Source organism: Polyodon spathula, chromosome 20, assembly GCF_017654505.1.
Source record: "Polyodon spathula isolate WHYD16114869_AA chromosome 20, ASM1765450v1, whole genome shotgun sequence".
Lineage (NCBI taxonomy): Eukaryota > Metazoa > Chordata > Actinopteri > Acipenseriformes > Polyodontidae > Polyodon > Polyodon spathula.
In genome coordinates this window covers 19,969,241-19,994,714 of record NC_054553.1, presented here as the reverse complement: position 1 = coordinate 19,994,714, position 25,474 = coordinate 19,969,241, and the positions used below count along the sequence as shown (strand labels likewise).

Below are 25,474 nucleotides of genomic sequence, written 5' to 3'. Positions count from 1 at the left end.
ACAGACTCAGGGGTTTCCAAGGACGTATACACTGTGTGTACGTGGAACTCCTAGCAGGAAAAACACGCTAGACTAAGTCAGGGCGGCCACGGCAGGTACTGCATTTCGGACACCGAGCATGCACACATGATGCATGGCTCTGGTCTCGCCATGTCGTATTTGCCCTATCGATGTCGTAAAGTCGAAGCAGGGAAATAATGCAAGAGCCATAAGTGCCGTGCATTGTTAGTCGAAGTGTCGTAAGTCGAGGATCACCTGTAATTTTGATCAGGTACCTAAAATTATTTGATTTTCCTCTAGAGTTGAGATTGTTACAATATACAGACAGCCTAAATATATCCCAATATACATTCAATATATTGTGCTAAAGAAGTCTAGCAAGTTTTGTCCCAATTGGACAAGCGGTTCTCTCTGCAAATTGTGACATATGTAGAAGCGTACATACTGACCCTCTCTTCCTATGTGTACCCTGCCAGGGGTACCTGACAGTAAGAGTGCAGGGCCTTACCTAACATCACTCTGAAGGAAGAGGCAGTTGTTCCTGAAGTTGGCCGAGCTCCCCAGGCAGCAGGTCACCTCCCGGTTTTCCTGCATTATCTTGATCATCTCACACATGGCTGAAACATGCAGGAGGGACAACACTGAGATACACAGCTTTGATATGCTGTTACAAGCATGTCTATAAGGTTACACTATATGCCAAAGAGTTCACCGAATGGACGCAAGTTTCTACAAGCAATCCAGTGTAGTGTCTGGATAACCAAGTATCAAATAACTGAATACGTTTCAAATATCTGCAAATACAGCAGAGGAGACAGCAATACCAACAGTGTTTGTTTTGAATCCATGTGATGCTTCTATATCCACTGAATGCACATGTAAAAACAATGTTTTCTATACAGTCAGATGGCCAGCTGTCTTAATATACTGACATATTCTGATACTCAATGACTTAAAGTATGCCCAGATCAAGTTTTATCATAATTTAATGAGCACCTCTCTAAAATTATGTACAAACTTGTGACAGGTAGGAAGGCAGCCATATACCCCCAGATCATGTTACTCTCAATAACTTGACGGTTCTTAACAAGTTTCATCACAATGGACATGCATGCCCTCTGTAGATCTCTCCCAGCTGTCTCTTACTCTCGGGCGTGCAGTCTGTAAACAGCGGGACCAGCAGAGGCACGTTGTCAATGTTGTTGAGGTGGGGGCGCACTTGGTGGATTCCTCGAGGAAGTTTGGCCTGGAAAGGAACGACAGGAACACCCTCAATGTGAATATTACTTCAGAATGTCCTCTATATACAAGCATACACACAAAAACAATATCCAGGCCGTTAGCCTAAGTATCAATTTACAACACTTGAACAGAAAGACATTGATAAGGACTTCCCGTTGAAACACTTGTCTACTATTTGACTATAGGGTTGATTTGATTAATCCAATACCTCATCACAATAAGCCACAGATGGACTTTTTAGAGCATTTTACAGGACCAGGGAATACTGCTCGATTGCATCAAGCACTTATCTTTTGGGGTAAACCAAAGATAAGCACAGACAGTGGGATTCCCTGATGCTGTAGAATTCTCAACCTCCTCTCCAGCTATACAAGCAGGTTATAGATGGATCAAATCAGTCCTTGTTTCTTTCGTGTATTTTTGGTTTAAAAGCTGTCTTAAGTTGCTGGTCTTTCGCAGTTGGATTTGAAGCGCCCCCCTCACCCGGTTGCAGTCCTCCAGGAAGCTGGGCACATCGCTGTCTGTGGGCTGGAAGCTGATGAGCTCCGAGAGTCCCTCCTCCTCCTGTAACAGGGGGCCTGTTACCTCCTCATACCGGGACTCTGTCACACAGGCACAAGCAAGCACAGCTCAGACAGCAGCCTCAGGCACAGGACACTCGAGGCACAGCCCTGCACTTACCAAGGGCCAGCTTACAGAACCAAATTTCCAGCACCCATAATGATGAAACATGTAGTGTACAGTGAGAAATAACTATTTCTGTGAAATAACTAGTGTTCCGCATTTTCGGTTTTTATCTTCAAAAAAAACAAATTTCAGGAGTTTATTTTACATATATTAAAATACAGATAAAAACTGGTATAAAAAAATCAATTTTAATTGAAACATTGGTAAAAATTGTAGGGAAAAATCTCAATATACACACTTTACATGTGGAATATAATGCGCAGCAGTTCTGGTTCCCTTTCAATGGAATGACAACCAAACGGGAAGAGCCTCTCTGACCCCATCAATCACTGAGCATATATAAAAAAGGCTGCCCTATCAGGACCCTGCTGTGAGGCAGAAGTCCCACCCATCTGCTGAAGAGGGTTGTCCTCACAGTAGAATATCGCCATTTTCTCTCTCAATCCACTGAGTCAGGTCACAGATTGCCTCGTGCGTCTTTGTTCTAGAAATTAGCTGTTTTGTTTGGTTCTTCAAGCCTACAAATTTTGCATCAGTATTACAGATTAGAGTTGGTTTCGACACCTCTTTTGAGATTGGTAAGCAGCAGTAATTCTCTTTTCACTACCTCGTGTAGTCAAAATTACCATTGTACTTAATATTGTGGTGCTGTAGGGTGACTCCGCGGGCTTGCGGCATCGTCTCTTACGCCGATTTACTCAGCCTTAGCTACCTTGCAGCTTGGGCCTACATATCCCTTCCAAGCCTCGGGCTTTCCTAGCGTGGTTGCACTTACAGTCGACGCCGATGTCAATTGACTCGGCTACATCAGCACGGCATCGACCGCACTCTCCTCGCCACCGACCCCGACACAGATTGCTCAGCACCGGTAGAAAACACCTTTGGCGCCGCTTCCAATGCCGATTAAACTCGCAAACGGTCAGAACACTGACCTCAGCACAGACCGCTCAGCACTGACCTCGCTCTGAGCGGCACCGACCTCGACGCCGATATACTCGGCACAGACCGCTCGGCACCGACCTCGACGCCGATAGACTCGGCACCAACCGCGGTCTCCCTCGGCACCGACTGACTCGACACCAACTGCTTGGCACGACCGTGCTTTCTCGCTGCTGAAGCCGATACACTCGGCACCAATTACCAGCCCTGCTTCGTCCGCGTTCTCTGGGCACCAACACCGATCAGTGCACTGTCGATGCCGATTACTAGGCGCCAGTTAATATCACTAGGCACTGACGGTTTGCTCGGCACAGACGTCTCGCACCATGCCAGTGCGCTCCACTGGGTCCTCCGCTAGTTTCCACCAGCATGACCAGTGCGCGGCAAAGCTCCCCAGGCAGGATGAACATGCCGTTCTCCATCCCAGTTGCCGCAAAGGGCGCCCAAGCTCGGCTGAGCAGAGCTTTCAGAAGCTGACGAAGACAGTGAGGACCAAGCAGACCATGTTGGAGACCCTCCTGAAGTCTCAGGGGAGACTGCCTCCTACCATCAGGCAGCCTCAGATTCCCCATTCACACTCCTCATCCCCGGTCCCACCGAGACCCTCAAGCCCAGACGAGCAGTCTTTCACAGCATTGATGTTGGACGTGTCCTGGTCCTGTACCAGTCACAGCTGGCAGAGAGGCTGCAGCAGCGGGCAAATGAGGCGGACGCGGGAGAGCTCCAGGCAGTGACAGAGGCAATGATTGACCTAATGGTGGAGTTAGATCAGGCATCAGGCAGATGGCACTGGTAGCCGCTCACAGACACCTATGGCTAACTCAGGCCATGGTGGTGGAGACCGAAAAGGAGGTGTTATTAGATGCCCCTATTAATACCAGGGCAGACTTTTGGAGCGACCACTGACGTGAGCCTTGACAGGTCCCACAAGGCCATGGAGGTCGCTTCGAAGTTCTCTCGCCTCCCTGCCTACCGCCAGCGCCCAAGGTGGTCTTCACAGCCTACAGGGGCAACTGAACCTGAATGTCGCCCTCCACCCCAGGTATTCAGATCCTGAACTATATGGACGATTGGCTAGTTTGCGTGCGTTGCAAAGCACACACCGAGGTGCACACAAAACAGATCATGTGACGAAGTTAAGGCCCTTGATACATCAACAGAAGAGCAACTTCATACCGTCTCAGTCCACAGTGTTCAAAGGGATCAAACTGAACTCTGTGAGTATGCTTGCCTCACTGTCGGAAGATAGGATTTGGTCATTGGAAGTCACTCTCCCAATTCAGAGAGGATACCCTTCTACAGGTCAGAATATTCCAAAGGTTGCTGGGGCTGATGGCTGCCGCTTCGAGAATCCTTCCCTTGGGGCTGCTGAAAATGCGCCCTCTTCAAGCCTGGGTAAATACACTCAAGGTGCACCTGGTCTGAGATCGGTACCGGCTGGTGCGAGTGTCCAGACAATGCCGGAAGACAATGGAGTTGTGGCTCCATCCCGGCAAGCTGCACCTCGGATCTCCCCTCGGCTTCTCTCACAGAAGGGAAGTTGTCACTACGGATGCCTCCAGCCTGGGCTGGGAAGTGGTCTGGAATGGGAGGGGAATAAGAGGTCAGTGGAAGGGACATTGGCAGCAAGCGCACATGAATGCCCAAGAGCTGCAAGCAGTAGCACTGGCGCTTTCTCATTTTAGACAGCAATTAGCGCAAAACTATGTGCTGGTCCGGACAGACTATACTATAGTGGTAGCCTACATAAAACCACCAAGGCGGTCTGCGCTCGCCAGGCCTGCACCATGCAGCGCACAGACTCCTGTCTTAGATGCACAGAAACTTCATTCCAACTTCGTTCCATCAGGGCGGTTCACCTCCCCGGTGTGGTCAACAAGGCAGCAGACCACCTGTCCAGAAGAGCTACAGACAACTCGGAATGGAGACTGCATCCTCAGGTGGTGGAACAGATTTAGGAGAGGTTTCGTACTGCACAATTCGACCTCTTCACCGCAGCCGAGTCCACTCATTACCCCCTATGGTTCTCTATGGAGAGGGACGGGGGCCCCCTGGGAGTAGACGCGCTAGCTCACCCCTGGCCACAGGTGCTCTTGTATGTGTTCCCTACACTAGAGAGGATCAGGGTGGAGAGAGCACAGGTTTTGCTGGTTGCACCCAGATGGCCGAGGCGCCCCTGGTTTGATTGCTTCTCCAACATGTTGTTGGATCAGCAGTTGCAGCTCCCGCTACGCAAGGACCTCCTGAGCCAAGCAGAGGGGGTTATTATGGCACCCATCTGACCTGCAATTTCGAAAGAAAATGGCGATATTCTACTGTGAGGACGACCCTCAATGCAGCAGTATTTGCAGCGCTATGCATCATCTGCCTCATCTGACCCACTTTTGCTTTTTGTATTCTTCGAAACATTAATTTTCTTTTCATTCATAAACTGATGTGTTTTCTCCCCATTACTCATCCACTAAAGATATAATATTTTTGTATATAATACTAAATAAATAATGTATTTCAATTTAGTTTTTGATCAAGTTAGTAGTTACTATGACCAGCAATTGCCACAATAATCAGACTTTGATTGGCCAACAATCAGGTGACAATGTGTTTATGAAGTGACAGAGAACCACGTTTTGAATGTTATTTGATCCTCTGATGTCTAAACATCTGCTGTTTCCTAGGATGTAATGTAGGACTGCTTTTTACAATGTCAGAGTCTAAATAAAACAGCATTTTAATCAAAATATTGCGTATTTCTTAGAAAATCGTTCCAGGTAAATATTGACTAGTAGACGCAAGTCAGGTATAAATCAGTGAAAACCGAGGTTCAGTTATATAAAAAATTTAAAAAAACCTGTAATTTTTGGGTAAAATTCTGAATAAAAACTGCAAATGCGGAACACTAAATACAACAAACAAGGACGCAAATATTCTCCACAGAATGAAAGAACGACCAGAGATGCTAATAAGGTGGAGGAGAACGAATTTGAAAATCTTTGTGTAAAGACGCTAAGTGGCCCCCCTCTGCAGCTGGCCGGGCCCCCGCATCGCGCTTACCTTGCAGCAGGTGTTCTTGCAGAGAGCCTGCCTGGCTGGGGCTGGGCGGGAGAATATCCGAGCCATCACTGTTGGGTGTGAGGGAGATGTGGCAGTTCCAGCCAGTCTCCAGCCCCATCTTCTCTGCAAATACCTACAGAGGGAAAAGACAACAACTAAATGCCAGAAAATCCAGAAATCTTAATAATGAACTCTCTAAAAGATGAAGAAATAACCTAGACATTTGTTTGTGAACCTTACTCTACCCGAAGCATTCAACGTTTATAATTAACAGAGTAGTTTTTTCATATTACGTGGTTAACACTGTGCGCTACGTAGCGCACAATGCAAGTTTATTTAATTTTCTTAATTAGTAAGATTAGTGTTTATCTATATTTTGAATTTTTAGCAATTTTGCTTGAGAAACACCTCTCCAGTTTTTAAATGTAGCTGTTGATTTTACAGCTGACATTTTATGAGTTTACAAAAAATGTTGATGAATGTTTCTTTTAAACCTTAGAACATGAGACCGCACAGGAAGCGTTCTGGGACTATTTTATATCTGTGAGATTCAGTGGACAGAGCAACACTTTGCATTTCTTGCTTGGTACCTTGCTCCTGAGCTCATCCTCCATAGAGAAGTAGACGAAGCGGATGCAGGCCGTGATGAGTGCGTCAATTAGCCGCACAATGTCGAGACGCGCCTGGTACTGCGAGGACACCATACCCATGAAGATCTGCCCACTGAGCGCCTGCACACAGTCTTCCTTCTCCATTACCTCGCCGATCCCCTCTGCAAACAGAGCCACTTAGTCAGTACCCATAGGACAGACCTAGCACAGATACACTGCCTCACTGAGCCAGTCTGGACAGACCCAGCACCTCACAGAGACACACAATCAGGACAGACCTCAGCACCACAGAGATACCCTCACTGAGCCAGTCAGGACAGACCCAGCCCCTCACAGACTCAGTCAGGACAAAGCCATCACCTCACTGAGCCACAGTCAGGACAGACCCCAGCACTGAAGAATGCCCCAGCATGGCGAGTAGCCTTTAAGATTACTCTACCAATTGGAGGGCCACAAAAGCTAAACTTTAGGTAAAGCCTTAATCTACTATTCATTTTAAATTTCTTAACTTTTGAGAGAATTTCTCTTACTAGCATCCTAGATTCCGTTTGAAAATATATTGTTGTGATACAGAACATGATGGACACAGCACAGGTAAAGTATTTTTTGTAGACAGGAAACAGAATCTTACACCCATAATGTATACATCACACCAGATCTACAGAAGTCACAAGTGGCCCCAAAGCAGAATAGTGTGGACCCCTCAGCCATGGCATTGCTTCTGAATTCATTTCACAGCTTGTGCTTGTCCTGCTGGACGGACTACCCTGCGTTGTCAGTGAAAGCTCCCCGGCTATGTGTACCGTCGGAGCTCCAGCTGTTGCGGCGGCTGCTGTGCTTGACGGGCGTGGTCCCGGGCAGCTCGAATGAGGTGAAGATGGCATTCTGTCCAGGCACCTGGGCCAGTTCCACGCACTTCCCATTGAGCAGCGGGGACAGCGTGCACTGCATGGGCTTGTATGCAAACGCAGAGCAGTAGCCAGAGAGACAGGCCCGATGGTAGAAATCCAGAACCTTCTTCCTGTAACAGCAACAACACGAGTGAATTCAGTCTAGAAAACCAGCTGCAGGAAACAACCAGGTTGTACTTGCCTGCCTATGTGGGCTCCACTCAAATAATCACACTTACGCTATTTTACTTCTCAGGAACATAATGAGATGTTTTATTCTGTTTCAGTTGTGTGTGCACGTGGTGGTGTTTTTTTTTTTTTCGGTTTACAATATTGTAACATGAAAAACTGTTTGCTCTTCCAATATTTCACAGTCAATCCTACTGTGTATTGCAATATTAACACCTTTCTAAGTTAGTTTAACAATCTAAATACATGCTATTCAGTGAAGGTACAACTTCTTCCTGTAACAATACAAGTATAATTTTATAAAATAATAGTTTGATAAAATAATGCGGTCCCTTTGTTAAGTAGCATAAGGGCTGTTAGTGTCAGAAGTTGGGGGTAAGTGGTGCAGCAGTAAGTGGTTCGCCTCTTAAGGCCTGGGTTTGAAATTACGATACAACAACCTAACACGGTTCAGTACAAACAGCCGCACCAGGCACTCTGGACTGAACAGCACTGGATTCTAGGGAAGGAAAATTGGAAGATGAATCAGATCACTAAAAGACTGTTCCAGGCCCGTTCAGCTTTAATAGAGTGGGATCTAGGTCTGTTTAATACTAAACTGTGATCTAATTCCACATGTCTTAAGGCAGTGGGTTTGAGTTCTAGCCAGGCCCACTGGTCTCCTCTTTCCTTTGCTCTGACAGTGGAATGGTATCCTGTTGGTTTCCTGGTCCTAGGACACGCCCCCCTGCATGTGTGACACCCACCTGTCAGAGCCGGAGAGTGGGTAGATATCTGCTCCATCCCAGAAGTCAGTGCAGGCCTCCAGGATCAGGTCTGCGGTGCCGTGAGACAACATCTGCACGTTATCTGGACAGGAAACACCGATGGATAGGGGATATTACAGAGCACACCAACACAGGAGGAAGAGCCTCTGCTTTCACCGACAGCTACAGTCAAACTGGCCTCCCATCTTTCTGCGCTCTGGTCCCCAAGGAATACAAACGTATTGGTACGTTCTACAACTTTAAACTTGAATTATTGAGCCTACAAAATCCCCAATCTCATAATATTGTAACACTAGGTTTCTGTAACACCTTATATTGGTCTCTTGCGCCCTCTGCTACATATTGACTGAATTACATATAATTATCCTAGTCACAAAAAAGTCAACAGTGTTTGTAAACCGGCGAAAATTGTTCAGTGAGAAAGAAGTGTTAGTAATAATATTGAATTCAGATTCCGATTTAAATTCAAAAACATACAATCCTTCCTCTAAATCGGATGTCAGAGAGTATGTCAGTGAAGACATAGGTGCAGAGGTGGCACCAAGCTCTGTGCGTTGCTCCATGCTTCAAGGAATATCCCATTACGCTGAAGCATTAGACACTTTCACTCCCTCACCCCCACCTGGATATGATTTATTCATATCCCTCTCTCTCCCTTTTTTTGTTAGGACATGTTGTTGTGGTTGTTCCACCCCGTTGTTTATTGCCTACATGTTATTTTTTTGTAAAAACCTTTCCCTATGACTAAATGAAAATGTATATATATATATATTTGTTTTATTTATTTACGGTAAAAACAATTTGTCTGTATTTCGTCAGTATTCATTACATACAAACATATAGCTTCCAGCTGGTTTGTACGCTGTACTCATAATAATCAAGCACATGTAGGAGACAGAAAAAAAAAAAACTCACTCCCGTAGGACCGGCAGTGCATTTTAGAACTCACTATTCAAAGGGTTACATTGGAAATACATATTTTCTAAAGCATAGGTTTCTTTCAAAAATACACCTTTATGAATTTTTGTTAGCAACTATTACAGGCAAATGAGCTTTATTCCTGAAGGCTATGAGATGCAGGTGCAGAGAATATGACAAGATGTCAAAGCCCAAACAGGGTTGATACTTTACAGTGTTTAAATATAATGCAAGACAGGGCTGACAGTTTTGTAATACTATACTGTATACAATAACAGATATTAAACTTTGGGTAACTGTGGCAATGTTGCCCCGCCTCTGTGTGTATTTCTGTGTTGTATGTTGCGTATAGTGTGTTAATGTTGGTGTACAGTCATTGGTACACGAGATGTAATATGGGTTATGAACACAAGTGATTTAAAATGTATATTTGTATTTAGGCAAGAGGATTGCACAGCACTTCACGTGCAGGTAAAATGTAATAATATGTGAGCAAAGAGAATTGAATGACTGATTAGCAATCGAGTCTCTGTTGTAAAAGCAGCATGTTTTCACTCACTTGGGGTTGTGAGTGAAGAACGGGTGTGGAGAGAAGAAAATAAAACGTAAAGTAAATCATAATATCAGCTCACCGTGTTTGTCTATATAGTCCGTTTTGTTTGTATATTTATTTATTTTGGCTAAAGTGACGTGTCCTGTGTTTTGTTTGTCTTGCAATCTTTTATTTTCTGTTTGTTCAGTCGTCAAATGCTGAGCGCGAGCAAAACTCCACGTCTCTCTGACTGTTCTGTGTTGGTTCCTGGTTCTGGTCTGACGTCTACCCACTACAGCTGTCTTTGTGACAGTAACCAACAATCATTTACTTGGTAAAGAGAAATGCACGGAGGGAAATCCACTCTAAAGTGTCATTAGCACCATTATTTCTGAATGCCAACACCCACTGAAGTCAGCGAGCTTCCTCCGATCCTGCAACCAAGCCAATTTCCACTTTACACCCAGGCCCTCGAGTGGAAGACAAGCACATGGTGCCTGGCCACTAGGGTCGCTGCAGTGCGATGAAAACAGTCCCTGAACGGTTTTGCCTTCCTAACTCCTCATTGTTTGACGCCATGCACATTACACGGCCATGCCACTTTTTCTTTCAGGAAGAAATGGTGCTAACAGCAGCTTGGAACAAAAGGTTTTGTGAATGTCCCCATTTGAATTTTAATACAAAAGACACTGACTCAGACTGTGAGTCATGCAGACACAGACTCACTGCTTGTGGTGTCTCTGACAAAGAGGCTGATGAGGTGGCTCAGCGGTGGCTGCCTCTTGTTGACGGGGAGCAGTCTCCGGGGCACAATCTCCTTGTCCAGCTCAGCGGAGGGAAGCTGGTACAGGGTCAGGTGGTTCTCCTGTTTGAACAGCTCCTTCGCTCCCGGGGTGAATCCTGAAAGAACAGGAGGGGACATTTAAAACACAGGACACCCAGGAAGGCTAAATACAAGGCTCCCTCCATCTTCACAACTCCATAATTCACTGTTAGTCCCTGCTGACAGTAGATTGCACAAGTATTATATTTTACTGTAAAAGCTTCCCTTCACTAATGCACTCATTTTTGGTGAGTAAGTCAGATATCTAAATAAAAAGAAGCACTAATACACAATAATGGGTAGGGGCACACACTGCAACCAATACACGCCTTCATAAAAGGTACATTTCCATGGTAGTTTTACAGATTTACCATGGCTATACTATGCATTTGCCATAGTTTACCATGGCTATACTATGCATTTGCCATAGTTTACCATGGTTTGCTTTAATATGCTTTACCATACCTCTCTGTGCAAATGTTTACCTTTGCTTTACCATGCTTTTACTAAAGTGAAGTTGTAACCCTTACAGTCCTGAATAATTGAAGAAGTGAAGGTATACTCCTTTATTGAGTATACGTGAGAACAGGACAACATATATTTATACACCACCTCTACTGGGACCTGTGAATTTCCAACGGCACATGATAACATACAACGCTAAGATAAGGCTGAAAGGGTTAAATCTTTGTAAAAAGGGGTTTGTGAGAATTTTCTGTAGTGAGGTAAGAGAATATTTGGTTATAAAGACAATAAAAAGAAACACGCCACAAGGTATAAAAATAGTGGAATAATTTGAAATTGATAGTGTATCTCTCTCTATTTCACCTTAATTTTAGTCAAAAGTGACATGGAGCACCACACACTGGTTTCGTATTTCAATAAAATGACAGTTCTATGTTTTAATAATGTTGACCAATAATAATAATGATAATCAGTCATATACTAATTGAAGATTTTATTAAAACTGAAAATCAAAAAAAAGTATATTAAAACTAATTTGCTCAGTATTTACAAAGAAATGTGTAGATGTATTCTTTTTGAATAATTTACATGTTAAACCAGATCACATATAAACATTCACTGTTAAATATCTTTTTTTTTGTCTGTGGTGTACCCAGACTATTTCTTTGTTTTATTTTTTTTTATCTCCACAAAAGAAGCAAAGGCAGACAGTATTTTCTTTTCATGTCTAGCTAGGTCTAAATCTTGATCCGTCACCCCCCCCCCCCCCTTTTTGCCATAGTTTTTAGTTGGTCTTTGTTTCACCTCCAATCACGTACTGTTTTTTTCATTTATACCAAATTCTCTTTCAGCATGGTTACTGTCATTCTTTTCAACAAATTCCACAACACCTAATTTTAACCCAGCTGTGCAGCTTTCTTTTTTTTCAACCGAAGCTCCCAATTTCTCCATTGTAGCCCATATTATTATCATTATATGACAGCAGTATTATTAATGTACAACCATTAATTTTACTCGGCTCTCAATAACTCAGCTGTTGCCTCAGGTTTGGCAGCAGGTTTATTACTTAGCCGTGTTGCCAACTCCTATTGGGTGAAAGTCACTAGACCCGCCTTAAAATGTCTAGGTAGGTAAAGCCTATGCATTAACTGCTAAATAACAGTCACTAAACCTATAGGAACAACAGCAGGGAGTTGGCAGGTAGGAGGGATCTAGGTCATTAGCTGCAAATTGACAGTTGTTATAACCAACAGAAACAGCAGGGAGTTGTACGGAGTTCTCTTTATTTGAGTATTCTGTTTTAGATAAGTACATTCTGTTTGAAACAAAGTCACTAGATTTCATTTACGGTAGCTAAATTAGCTCTTTGTCACATTAACATAACCAAATCTAGCGACAAAAGAATGTTTACAAACACCACATTCCGTTATTTGCATGTTGCACAAAGTGTTGCAAAGTGTTTGAAACTACGAGTTATCCTGATAACTCCCAAGTGTAATTTTGAAAGTCAGGCTCATTGTGTTGCACAAAACGAGATAATAATAACTTAGGCTTGAATCCATGGTAACATATCATTATTAAATAAACATGCTTCAGAGCAGGATAACATAGATGAATTAATCCTGAACTTAAAAACTGTATAACCACTAAAATGGCATGCCATATAGCATGATTTTTTTTTCTTTTTTACCGGGAAGTTGTGCGATTGTGTTGTTTAAAATGATCTATATATATTGTAGCACTTTGCATGCTGTGGGTTCCAAGCAGGGTGGTCCAGCTCAAACCGCTACAATATACACAATATATATACAACATTTACACACAGTGCCTATAGAAAGTCTACACCCCCTTGTACTTTTTTTCACATTTTGTTGTGTCAGTGCCTCAGAGTTTCATGCATTTAAATGAGGACTTTTTTCCCACTTATCTATACACCATACTCCACACTGTTAAGGGGGAAAAAGGTTTTATTGAGAAAGAAAATTACATATTAAAAATATAGAAATGAAAGATTATAATTGATTAAGTCTCCATCCCCCTGAGTTAATGATTAAGTCTCCTAAGTTAATACTTCCTGGAAGCACCTTTGGCAGCAATTACAGCTGTGAGTCTGTTGGGATAGGTCTCTACCAACTTTGCATACTTAGATTTGGCAATATTTGACCCTTCTTTACAAAACTATTCAAGCTCTGTCAAATTCCTTGGGGAGCATTGATGGATAGCAATCTTCAACTCATGCCGCAACTTTTTGATTGGATTTAGTTCGGGACTCTGACTGGGCCACTCAAGGACATTTTCCTTTTTGCTCCTTAGCCACTCCAGTGTAGCTTTGGCTGTGTGATTTGGGTCGTTGTCATGTTGAAAGGTGAACCTATGTCCCAGTTTCAGCTTTCTTGCAGAGGGCAGCAGGTTTTCCTCAAGGACTTCTCTGTACTTTTTGCCACATAGCTACAGAATCTCCCGAGTGTTTTTTTGCATACTTCAAAAAACGGGATTCAAGGTGGGCTTTCTTTAGTAATGGCTTCCTTCTTGCCACCCTACCATACAGGCCAGATTTGTGGAGTGCTTGGGATATTGTTGTCACATGCACACTTTGACCAGTCTTGGTCATAAAAGCCATTGGCCTCTTGGTAGCCTCTCTCTCCTTCTTGCTCGATCATCCAGTCTGGAGGGACAGTCTGATCTAGGCAGGGTCTTGGTGGTTCCACACACCTTCCCCTTCTTAATAATCGTCTTGACCTTGCTCCAAGGGAAATTCAAGACCTTTGATATTTTTTTATACCCTTCCCCTGCTCTGTGCCTTTCAACAACTTTGTCCCGGAGTTCTTTTGAAAGCGCCTTGGTGCTCATGGTTGAGTCTTTGCTTTGAAATGCACTACACAGCAGAGGGAACCTACAGGAACAGCCGAATTTATCCTGAAATCATGTGAATCACTACAATTTAACACAGGTGGAGGCCACACAACTTGGTGCGTTATTTTGAAGGCGATTGGTTACACCTAAGCGAATTTAGGATTGCTATTACAAGGGGGGTGGACACTTATCCAACCAAGCTATTTCAGTTTTTATTTTTAATTAATTTTCTTTTTGAATTAATCTACACTTTTGGAATACTGTAATGAAATATATATTCTCCATGATCTATAAATATGACCATAACCAAAAGTTACGGTGGGTTGACTGACAGAAATTCCAACTGTTCAGTTTCAGGCATTGTTGAGCTGACCTGTCCTTGTTTCAACTGCAAGTAAATCCAGTACAGTGGAGCTGGAAAAAACTAAAAACTTCAGCGTGAAGTGAAATGTGACATGTGAGGAAATTGTGTCAAACTGGCTATCTTGTGTTTCTTAATTTATACATTAGTTAAAAAAATGTATTTATCTATTTTGTTTGGAAAAAACACTTGTGTTGCATCCATCCAAAAAAGCATGCTTTGCATGAAAAGAGAATACAGCTGCACGAGGCTTATACGAGAGAAAAAAATAGCAAGGGAGTAACCACAAAACTTATAATTTAGTATAGTATTTAAGTTTAACATCCTGTTTTTATCTCATTGAGCAGTCTTTAATAAAACGTCTGTGTTGTGGGTATTAAATAGTTCTTATGTTTTAAATGTTTAATTAGAGATGTTTTTGCATTTCTTTATTGTGTTGTTGACTGAACGTTTGTTCAATTGTGACTGTAACAATTCCACTGACGCATTACCAGTTTATCATTAAAACACAGTGGTGTAAATGTCACACCACTGTATTAGTCGATTTATACAACGTTTTTTTTTTTTTACAATATTTCCTGCTCCAAAGTAGGAGGTGATTAGGGAGGAGTCAGCTGACAAAGCAGTGTTCTCAGTTTGTTTTGCCGCTTGTTTTATGTCTCAGGATCCTTTTATCACGTATGTTTGGTGATATTAAAAATGTTTGTGGATGAGGTGAAACAAGAGATAGCCCAGAGTTTATATCATGTAGTGGATAATAGTTTGAGAGGTAAATAAGAATTGAGGAATTCTTTTAGAATCATAGAGAATGAAAATAATGAACATGTGACTGGATTTGTTGCTTGTAAAACCTGTCATTGTGTTTTTGTGTACGACAGCCACAAAACTGGCTCTGCGAAGCACAGGTGTAGCTCCCTTTCAACTGGTGGCACAAAAGGAATAGACAGGTATTTTATAGTAAAGTAAGTAGAGATAGTTAATGTTACTATTTTAAAATATATACCAACTTCTAGAGGGAGCTACCATGCTATACAGCCTATTGTATAAACTCTGGAGAATAGGGACGGGTCGGTATAACGGTTTTTCAGTTTGCCGCGGTTTAGGTACATTACGGTATTAATACCGTTTCTTTTATTCTAAACCTCAATTCCTTCATACACCGGTTAACACATTTTTTCAACTGCAAACAAGCTTCTTCTAAATCAAGTGATGGTACTTGCAGCCTTAGCAAAGTGTCCCGAGGAAGATCTATTTGTGATCTGATACTGTATTTTGAAGGAAACTGTCAACGACACAGAATACACGTTTCAATTGCTGCGTTCTGTTACCCAGAGCTTGCTGCGCCGGCTGCTCTTGGCTGCTGTCTTTCTGACGTCACACACAGCTTTTAGAGAAAGGCCTTCTCCAAACCATCAGCACAGCACACATTTTCAACGTGCTATATTTACATTTGTGTGGATTATGAAGTCAGTTTAATGTAATAAACATTATCACAAAAAAAAACAAGTAAGTACATTCATTAAATATCTATGAACGCAATTACTGAAAGGTCTCTTATGGTCCTGGGATTTTCAAGTATCATGCTTTAGGGAAAGACTAAAAATGTAAAATAGGGTGTGATATACAGTGTGTATTACTCAGTGTTTGTGAATGGGGTGTGGTATACAGTGTATACTACTCAATGTTGAAGGCAGAGTCTGTTTGTGAATGGTGTGTAGTATACAGTGTGTATTACTCAATGTTGAAGGCAGGCGCTGTGTTTGGGAATGGGGTGTGATATACAGTGTGTATTACTCAGTGTTTGTGAATGGGGTGTGATATACAGTGTGTATTACTCAGTGTTTGTGAATGGGGTGCTGTATACAGCGTGTATTACTCTGTGTGAGAATGGGGTGTGATATATGGTGTGTATTGTTCTGTGTTTACGAATGGGGGAGACAGGACTCACCTATGAGGCGGGCGAGCTCACAGAGACCCCAAGGGATATGGACGGGCAGCACGGAGCAGTGCGTCTCCTGCAGCGCGATGTTGGACAGATGGTCAGAGAAGCGGCATAGCTGCTCGGTCACGCTGGCGTTGCACAGGTTCAGCAGGATGTTCAGCCCCAGCGGCTTCAGTGAGGTCAGGTGGTACTGCCAGTTGGACTCGTCGAACTGGATGCTGACAGGGTTCTGCTGGTCCTGGGAGAGGCTCAGCATCTCCAGGTGGTAATCACACACGTAATCCTCCGCCTCGCAGCCCAGGCTGTCCCCGCACAGCTGAAACACAGTCAAACATGTTTCAATAACAACACAATACAAACGTTGCTCGAAGCATTTCATTTTGTTCCAATGTTAAAAAATATATATATATATTTTATTTAGTGGTCACCAATTATTTTTATTATTTTCTCCCAATTTAGAATATCCAATTTTCTTTAGGCTCAGCTCACTGCTACCACCCCCACGCTGACTCAGGAGGGCGAAGACGAACACATGTTGTCTTCCGAAGCGTGTGCCGTCAGCCGACCGCTTCTTTTCACACTGCAGACTCACCATGCAGCCACCCTTTGGATCTACAACGTCAGAGGACAACGCAGCTCTGGGCAGCTTACAAGCAAGCTTGCAGGTGCCCGGCCAGACTACAGGGGTTGCTGGTGTGCTGTGAGCCGAGAACACCCTGGCCAACCTAAGCCCCATTGCCTGTGAGGGGTCCTCCTCCACCTGTGTCCCATTCCCTGTGCTATACCTGTGAAGGGTCCTCCCCGCCCTCAGTGTCCCGGCTGAAGCTCACATTGGACCCCGAGGGGTGCTTGGTTCGACGGCTGTCTGTCTGTCGGCTCTGTCTCTGGGTGTCGGAGGAGTGCGGAGTGTCAAGGGAGGTCTCGCTGTGCTGCTGCTCGTTCTCCATGCACAGAGAGTCCAGGGCAGGGGGAGCAGCACATAACAGGGCATCCACCTCTTGCGCCTTTATATAGAGTAGAGACAGAGAGATTTCTGAATGCTAGTTTTATTTCACTGGATCAGTATCTTTGTCACAGATTAACTATTCGACTGTGCTGAAATCATTGCAGTCACCCTCACCTCGTCTCGGTCCTCCTCCCCCTCAGTCCTGCAGAAGGACCCCATGGAGAGGTCGTCTTTCAGGTCCTCCTGGCTGTCATGGGGCGACTCCACCTTTCCGCTGAAGAACAGCACCGTCTCAGGACTGGGGTTGGGCCACGATAAGATCCCCTGCTTATCCACACAGCACAGCACCTGCAACATGACGAACCTGACTGTCACAGCACTACACCAAGAACCTAGAACAGAGGAACCTGACTGCATCACAACAATACAACAAGAAACTATAACAGAAGGCCCTGACTGTCACTGCAATACAGCAAGAACCTAGAACAGAGGGACCTGACTGTATCACAGCAATAGCCTTGAAGGTCAACAGAAGAAACTTAAAAATAACCTGATAATTGAAAGGTTTTCAAGACAGAGGTAATATGTCCAGTTAGTTTTGTACTTGTCAGTATTGTTGCAGCAGCACCATTCCGGACCAGTTGCACTATTCAGGTTATTTTATTAATGTTATTACTTGTTAGAATTAAACAAAAGTAGAATATTTAGGTTGCTATTTGATGTGTTATTGTACTGTGCAGCTAATGTGGTACTGTAGCTTTAATTGGAAGACCGACGAGCACAGTGACATTGCTGCTTACTGCTTGAGTTAGGTTCTGTCTTTGGATGATCTTCTTCAGATTGGGATCAGGTTAAGTGAATGTTCTGCATCACAATGGGGTAATCTGAAAGACAACCTCACCCCAAACACAAAAAGATTTCGGCTTCTAAAAATGTAAATGAACCCCAACACGATCTAGATGGGTTGAGGTCATAATAAGCACTTTCAATGTATTCAGAGAGTTACTCACTGTGACTGAGCCCAGGCTGTGCAGCAGACTCGACGTGTAGCACAGCGTCATGGACCTCCCCTGCAAGACGCACAGGAAGTGTGTCCAGATGCAACGCAGCATCTCCTGTCAACCAATGATACATTTTCAATTTTACTTTCAGAATTTTGCCCAAAAAACTGTCATTAGCTGCCATCAAAAAGCGCAACGATAGGAGTCTACAGGGGAATGTTATGAAAAGAGGCCTTTTGGAAGTGTGAAAGTCTGGATTCCTAGAGAGGCCTCTTCAGGATTTTGTAGAATATTCAAATTGGGCTCGTGTTCAACTGAGGTTCTAATTAGTTTAATTAGATTAAGCCTAATTAGCTTAATGCCATTCAACTGTACTGAGATGGAAAAACATTAAATGGCTGGAAAAAAGATGCTACGAAGTCCATGGTTACCACTGTACAGAAGAAATACATTCAGGTGTTTTTTTCTTTTTTTTTTAAGGTGGTACATCAGCAGAAACTCATTCTGAATGTATCTGTGTGTTACTGCACCGTCATTCAGAACCTGCTTCTTTACCAACTGCCCTTATTTGGCATACACCTTTACTACTTATTGTTTACATTAAACAGATGTAGAATAAACACAGATAAAGGATCTTGGTGTCCAGATTCTGGGGTCTGCACTAATAAATCCATTATTGAATCTTGCAGAGGTTTGAACCAGGCTTTACTGCTGGAGAACCACCAAAACATTATAGGTACATTCACTATGACAGGTTATTCTATTTTGTGCTTACAACAGAACTTTACAAACATGTTTAAAATCAGACCAAAAACATCAATTCAATCAAAGAATGCAAAGGATAAATCAATCAGGTGATTATAAACAGATTAATAAAAAATGCTAATCAGTAAGATTGTGATATTGAAGTAGATCTACAGTAATCTTTAAATCTGTAAGTAATTATGCACTTTATACCAGCAGCTCAGAAAGCAAGCCTGACATCATATAGTGGCTTGCGAAAGTATTGACCCCCCTTGGCATTTTTCCTATTTTGTTGCCTTAAAACCTGGAATTAAAATGGATTTTTTGGGAGTTTGTATCATTTGATTTACACAACATGCCTACCAATTTGAAGATGCAAAATATTTTTTATTGTGAAACAAACAAGAAATAAGACAAAAAAACTGAAAACTTGAGCGTGCATAAGTATTCACTCCCCCAAAGTCAATCCTTTGTAGAGCCACCTTTTGCAGCAATTACAGCTGCAAGTCTCTTGGGGTATGTATCTATAAGCTTGGCACATCTAGTCACTGGGACTTTTGCCCATTCTTCAAGGCAAAACTGCTCCAGCTCCTTCAAGTTGGACGGGTTCCGCTGGTGTACAGCAATGTTTAAGTCATACCACAGATTCTCAATTGGATTGAGGTCTGGGCTTTGACTAGGCCATTCCTAGACATTTAAATGTTTCCCCTTAAACCACTCGAGTGTTGCTTTAGCAGTATGCTTAGGGTCATTGTTCTTCTGGAAGATGAACCTCCGTCCCAGTCTCAAATCTCTGGAAGACTGAAACAGGTTTCCCTCAAGAATTTCCCTGTATTTAGCGCCATCCAACATTCCTTCAATTCTGACCAGTTTCCCAGCCCCTGCCAATGAAAAACATCCCCACAGCATGATGCTGCCACCACCATGCTTCACTGTGGGGATGGTGTTCTCAGGGTGATGAGGTGTGTTGGGTTTGCACCAGACATAGCGTTTTCCTTGATGGCCAAAAAGCTCAATTTTAGTCTCATCTGACCAGAGTACCTTCTTCCATGTTTGGGGAGTCTCCCACATGCCTTTTGGCGAACACCAAACGTGTTTGCTTATTCTTTTCTTTAAGCAATGGCTTTTTTCTGGCCACTCTTCCGTAAAGCCCAGCTCTGTGGAGTGTACAGCTTAAAGTGGTCCTATGGACAGATACTCCAATCTCCGCTGTGGAGCTTTGCAGCTCCTTCAGGGTTATCTTTGGTCTCTTTGTTGCCTCTCTGATTAATGCCCTCCTTGCCTGGTCCGTGAGTTTTGGTAGGCGGCCCTCTCTTGCCAGGTTTGTTGTGGTGCCATATTCTTTCCATTTTTTAATAATGGCTTTAATGGTGCTCCGTGGGATGTTCAAAGTTTTGGATTTTTTTTTATAACCCAACCCTGATCTGTACTTCTCCACAACTTTGTCCCTGACCTGTTTTGAGAGCTCCTTGGTCTTCATGGTGCCGCTTGCTTGGTGGTGCCCCTTGCTTAGTGGTGTTGCAGACTCTGGGGCCTTTCAGAACAGGTGTATATATACTGAGATTATGTGACAGATCATGTGACACTTAGATTGCACACAGGTGGACTTTATTTAACTAATTATGTGACTTCTGAGGGTAACTGGTTGCACCAGATCTTATTTAGAGGCTTAATAGCAAAGGGGGTGAATACATATGCAAGCACCACTTTTCCATTATTTATTTTTTAGAATTTCTTGAATCAAGTTATTTTTTTCATTTCACTTCGCCAATTTGGACTATTTTGTGTATGTCCATTACATGAAATCCAAATAAAAATCCATTTTAATTCCAGGTTGTAAGGCAACAAAATAGGAAAAATGCCAAGGGGGGTCAATACTTTCGCAAGCCACTGTATACCTCTGTAATCAGGATCACAATACACCAGTCCTGGGCTCAATTATGTTGGAATTGGAATACCAGTTGAATCATGGCTGCCTGTTTAATTGTGCCATAGAACTGATAGATTACAGTTCAATTATGTATTTATTTGTCATTCAATCATTATTGTTGTATTTTCAACCACTTTTGATGACTATTTGTTTGGAAAAAAAAGGTACATAGGATGTTTCTGTATTTGTACCTGTGATTATTGCTGGATTATTCAGAATAAACAAACAGAATAATTATGTTAGTGTGTAGTTCAGTGGTGCACAACCTGGTTTCACGACCGGTGTCCCTCCTGGTTTTTGTTCTAACCATACCCTAAATTAGTTAATTGGACCAATTAAGCTTCTAATAAAGTCCAACAAATTACTTTAGGGTACAGCTGGAATAAAAACCTGCAGGGACACCGGCCCTCCAGGACCGAGTTGTGCACCACTGGCGTAGCTGCTTAAGTTACTGTTTTGTGTAATTGTAATTAATTACTGCAGAATAATTGTAATTGAACAAAGTAGCACTGTAATTGTTATTCAGCAATCAATTCTGCTGTGATTGGAATTCTAATTATAATAATAATAATTGACCCCAGGTTTGCAATGCACAGTTCTAATCTAGTTCACCAGTTCTTAAAGGGATAATACTTTATATCTTTGCATTTTCCTAATGCTTAATTTCTTACCTGCTCAACACTTGTGTATATTCTCTCGTGTGGTTTCTGCTTAGATTATTACTCACCAGGCTTACTAACTATTCCAGCAAAAATGACATCATTCAACCACTTCTACAACTACATTTCTGCAGTGAGGTGGTTTGCAGAATGCCCACTAGGGGTATGCATCGGTAACATAGGTCCCTTGTGAAACAGATTTCAGATAGACATTTTCCCATTTACTAACTTGAAGTTGCAGAGGGCAAAGATTACAGCTGCATGCCCCTAGTGCTCATTTATAAAACCACCTCACTTCAGAAATTCAGTTTAAGGATTTTTTGCTGGTATAGTTATTTAACATGGTAAAAAAATATAAAATAAACATCAATAGTGAATGATACTGTACATACCTATGATATTAAACTGGTAGGGGATTCAATATTCTGAATTTATAGATGGTGTAATATATCCCTTTAATATTGTCAAGCAAAACTACACTCTTAATCCATCTGCAACATGCACAGTGTGTTCAACTTGAACTGAACCAAGGAATACCAGTCCACCTAACCTGGAGCATAATATTATTCTGATATGAAGTTAAGGTTTCTACAGGTTAGTATCTTGCTTTTTGGCAAGCCTATAAACTTATTTTTCATTGCAACTCTGTTACTTTTCTACAGGTAATACAACCCAGTTTTGCATTTGCAATTTATTTACAATAATTTAAAAAATTGGAATTTTCCCAAATCAACAAATACGAAAACAGTCATATTCGCGCACATGAGAAAATACAAGATACTAACTAACGTTAACTTCATGAAAATTAGTTTTTGGTTGGTTGAACCACAGCAATTACAAAATCAATCCCAAATATTTGAAAGGCTGTAATGCCATTTGCTTGCCCCAGATAAGGTTTCTACTGTGCACCTTGAAGCTGAACAAACCGCAAAAACAGCTTCTGAAGTGAGCCATGCAGAGGGCATCATCAGCCTCAAACATGCATGCTGTTCAAGCGGGATACAGATCAATGAACAGAATATAGAATTTTTACTGAATAAAGAAAAACAAACAGAAGTACAAGAACAGCCTTTAGAAAATGTGTTGGTATTAACTGAGACTGTCCTCCAATCTCAGCCCAGCCCCTGGAGGTGCAGAAGGAGTTTCAGTGATTACACTGGGCTGTGTGCAGTCTTGGTCGACATGCAGCAGCAATGGGGTTCTTGCACCCTTGCCATGTACAGCAGAGGCATGCAGAGCTGAGACGGGGAGGGGTGGGTACATGTGGTGGGGTGTGATGAGAGGAAGATTTATTAAGCTTTTTTTCCCTTGCTAAGTTTGCACCACTCCAAAATTATTACAAAGTAAAGCAATGGGCCCTATGTAAAGTTTGCTCCCCATTTCTTTCTAAGAGTAATACTATTGTAACTGTACAACAGGAAACAATAGTTACTTCAGGTGTTGTAGCTAGATTCCTAAATTTACACGTAAATACACTACCAGTCAAAACTTTTAGAACACCTCCATTTTTCCAGTTTTTATTACGCAGTTTAATGTCTCAATGTACTCTGAAATTAAAGCATAGAACAAATAAACAACTGGAGATTGTTGAAGAAATCATGGAATCGTTTTGTTTAACAAAATTTAATCTAAACTTGACTCAAAGTAGCCACCTTTTGCAGATATAACAGCCAAACACACTTGTGCCATTCTTTATACAATGGAAATCAAATATTGTTCGGAAAGTTCTTCCCAACAGTGTTGCAGAAGTTCCCACAAATGTGTTGCACTTGTAGGTTGCTTTGCTTTCACCCTTCTGTCCAGTTCATCCCAAACCAGCTCAATGTGGTTTAAGTCTGGAGAATGTGCTGGCCATTCCATGATTTGAAGTCTACCGTCTTGTTCTTTTCTTCTAAGGTAGTTCTGACATAGCCTGGAGGTATGTTTTGGGTCATTATCTTGCTGTAGGATGAACCCCTAACCAACCAGGCGTATACCAGAGGGTATTGCATGGCGCTGCAAAATGCTGTGGTAGCCGTTTTGGTTCAGGGTGCCACTCACTCTGTGCAAGTTGCCGACTCTTTATCCAGCAAATGGGTTCCAGACCATCACGCTTCCTCCTCCATGTTTGACAGTTGGTGTTACACACCGAGGAACCATCCTTTCGCCTACTCGACGGCGTACAAAAACCCTGCGTGATGAACTGAAGATTTCAAATTTTGATTCATCGGTCCATAAGACCTTCTTCCAGTCTTCAGAAGTCCACTGGCAATGCTTCATGGCCCAGGCAAGCCTCTTTTTCTTATTTTGCCATCTTAGCAACGGCTTTATTACTGCACTCGACCTGTCAAACCTGCAGCTCGAAGTCTTCTCTTCACAGTTGAAACTGAGACTTGCTTACTTCGATCAGTGTTAAGCTGTGCTTGAAGCTGTTGTACCGTGAGCTGCCTATAACATAAGCTGTTGACTCTCAGAAACTTGTCTTCTGATTCTGTTGTGGCTTTGGGTCTGCCAGACCTCTTCCTGTCAGAGTTTCCTCCAGTTTCCAAGTGCCTTTTCATGGTGTAGGAAATTGTACTCACTGACACCTTGGCTTTCTTTGCAATTTCTCTAAAGGAAAGACCTACATTTTTAAGGGTTATAATGGTCTGTCCGTCTTCCTTTGTTAATTGCCTTTTTCTCACCATTATGATAGCAATATACTACTTCCTGCAGTACAATACTGTCCAAATAATGCTTAAGAGGGTGTAGTAACACAGTCTGTTCCAACACTACTTTTATATAGACAAAGGGTTTGTAAGTAATCAACAAAAGTTGGGACACCTGTAGGAATTGTTAGCATCAACTTTCAAGGCTTAATTTACTTCCATTGCTGCAGAACAGCTGTAAGTTGTTAACCCATTACTTGTTCCCTGAAAAAGGCCTTTTTGTAAAATTTGGAAATGTACATTATTTTTCAGTTTTTAGTAACCTTAACTTTTTTTTTTAACCTCTGGCAGTTTACCGCTTACCTTTGTACCATTTCAGGTTATTCACCGGACTTGAGCTGCTTAAATTTCAATAAAAACTGGAAAAATGGGGGTGTTCTAAAACTTTTGACCCGTAGTGTATATGAACGTGTAATCCTATACATTAAGACTTCTATGACATTGCAGTAACAGTGACCCAGGCCAACAGCGACACATTTAAAACAACTTATTAGGTGGTGATTTTTAATCATTTTCTTGGTCTAATACACACACAAGTTGAAGGCATCATGGGTCAACTGATTTTAAAAATGTAGTGCTTGCAAACAGTTTGTGACAAATTTGTCTCAGGTGTGGGGGAGTGGAAGCTTAGTATAGCAAAAGAGAGTGAGGGAAGAGAAGGCTGAAAGGTCCTGTGGATTTCCTTATTGTAACAGGCAAGTTGTACATTCATATGATCAATAATGCTGCTATGCCGTGGGACAATGACCTACTCATTTTATAAATCACCATGTACTTTGTTTAAAATTATGTCTACACATTTTTAAAAAATAAATATAATTTTAAATAATAAATAATATAATCCAACGAATAAAACGAAATGATCATGTCCACCTCTGTCTGAATCAAGGCTTTGTGATTAAAGAGCTAGTAATACAATCATGCAAGTATCGTCGGCTGGGAAAGTGAAGGCATCTAACATGCCTTTGGCAGGGTGGGAGGGGGGTTCAGAACTGAAAAAGCAAGGCTGTTCAACTCCAGTACTCCTCAACCATCCAATAAACCAGCTTTCTGTTCCAATCAACCTCTACAAAAATAACTGCAATCAAAGCTGTTTAAAAATAATTTCTGTTACATGCTGCTTCTCAACTACTAACTGAAATCAAGCGGGCGTCAATTAAAATACTCCTAATGTTCAGTTATTTTCACAATGTAAGACAGTTGCTATTTAAAATCACTGTTCAGTATTACATATTTT

At 42.3% G+C, this 25,474-nt stretch overlaps 1 protein-coding gene across 4 annotated transcripts in view; it reads right to left on the bottom strand.

Annotated features, from left to right (window-relative positions):
• The window catches only part of tmem94 (transmembrane protein 94), a 75,700-nt gene that overhangs the window by 16,632 nt on the left and 33,594 nt on the right, over positions 1-25,474 (bottom strand). For 3 of the 4 annotated variants that reach the window (XM_041219866.1, XM_041219865.1, XM_041219868.1), the window contains 12 exons: positions 18,227-18,331; positions 17,391-17,564; positions 17,056-17,274; positions 16,277-16,586; positions 10,553-10,726; positions 8,356-8,458; positions 7,334-7,551; positions 6,510-6,691; positions 5,920-6,052; positions 1,726-1,844; positions 1,147-1,246; positions 509-617 (listed from right to left, as the gene is read on the bottom strand). In XM_041219866.1, the coding sequence (XP_041075800.1) occupies positions 509-617; positions 1,147-1,246; positions 1,726-1,844; positions 5,920-6,052; positions 6,510-6,691; positions 7,334-7,551; positions 8,356-8,458; positions 10,553-10,726; positions 16,277-16,586; positions 17,056-17,274; positions 17,391-17,564; positions 18,227-18,331 (1,946 nt within the window). The remainder of the gene's footprint in view (positions 1-508; positions 618-1,146; positions 1,247-1,725; positions 1,845-5,919; positions 6,053-6,509; positions 6,692-7,333; positions 7,552-8,355; positions 8,459-10,552; positions 10,727-16,276; positions 16,587-17,055; positions 17,275-17,390; positions 17,565-18,226; positions 18,332-25,474) is intronic. The other variant, XM_041219867.1, reaches the window with a different exon arrangement.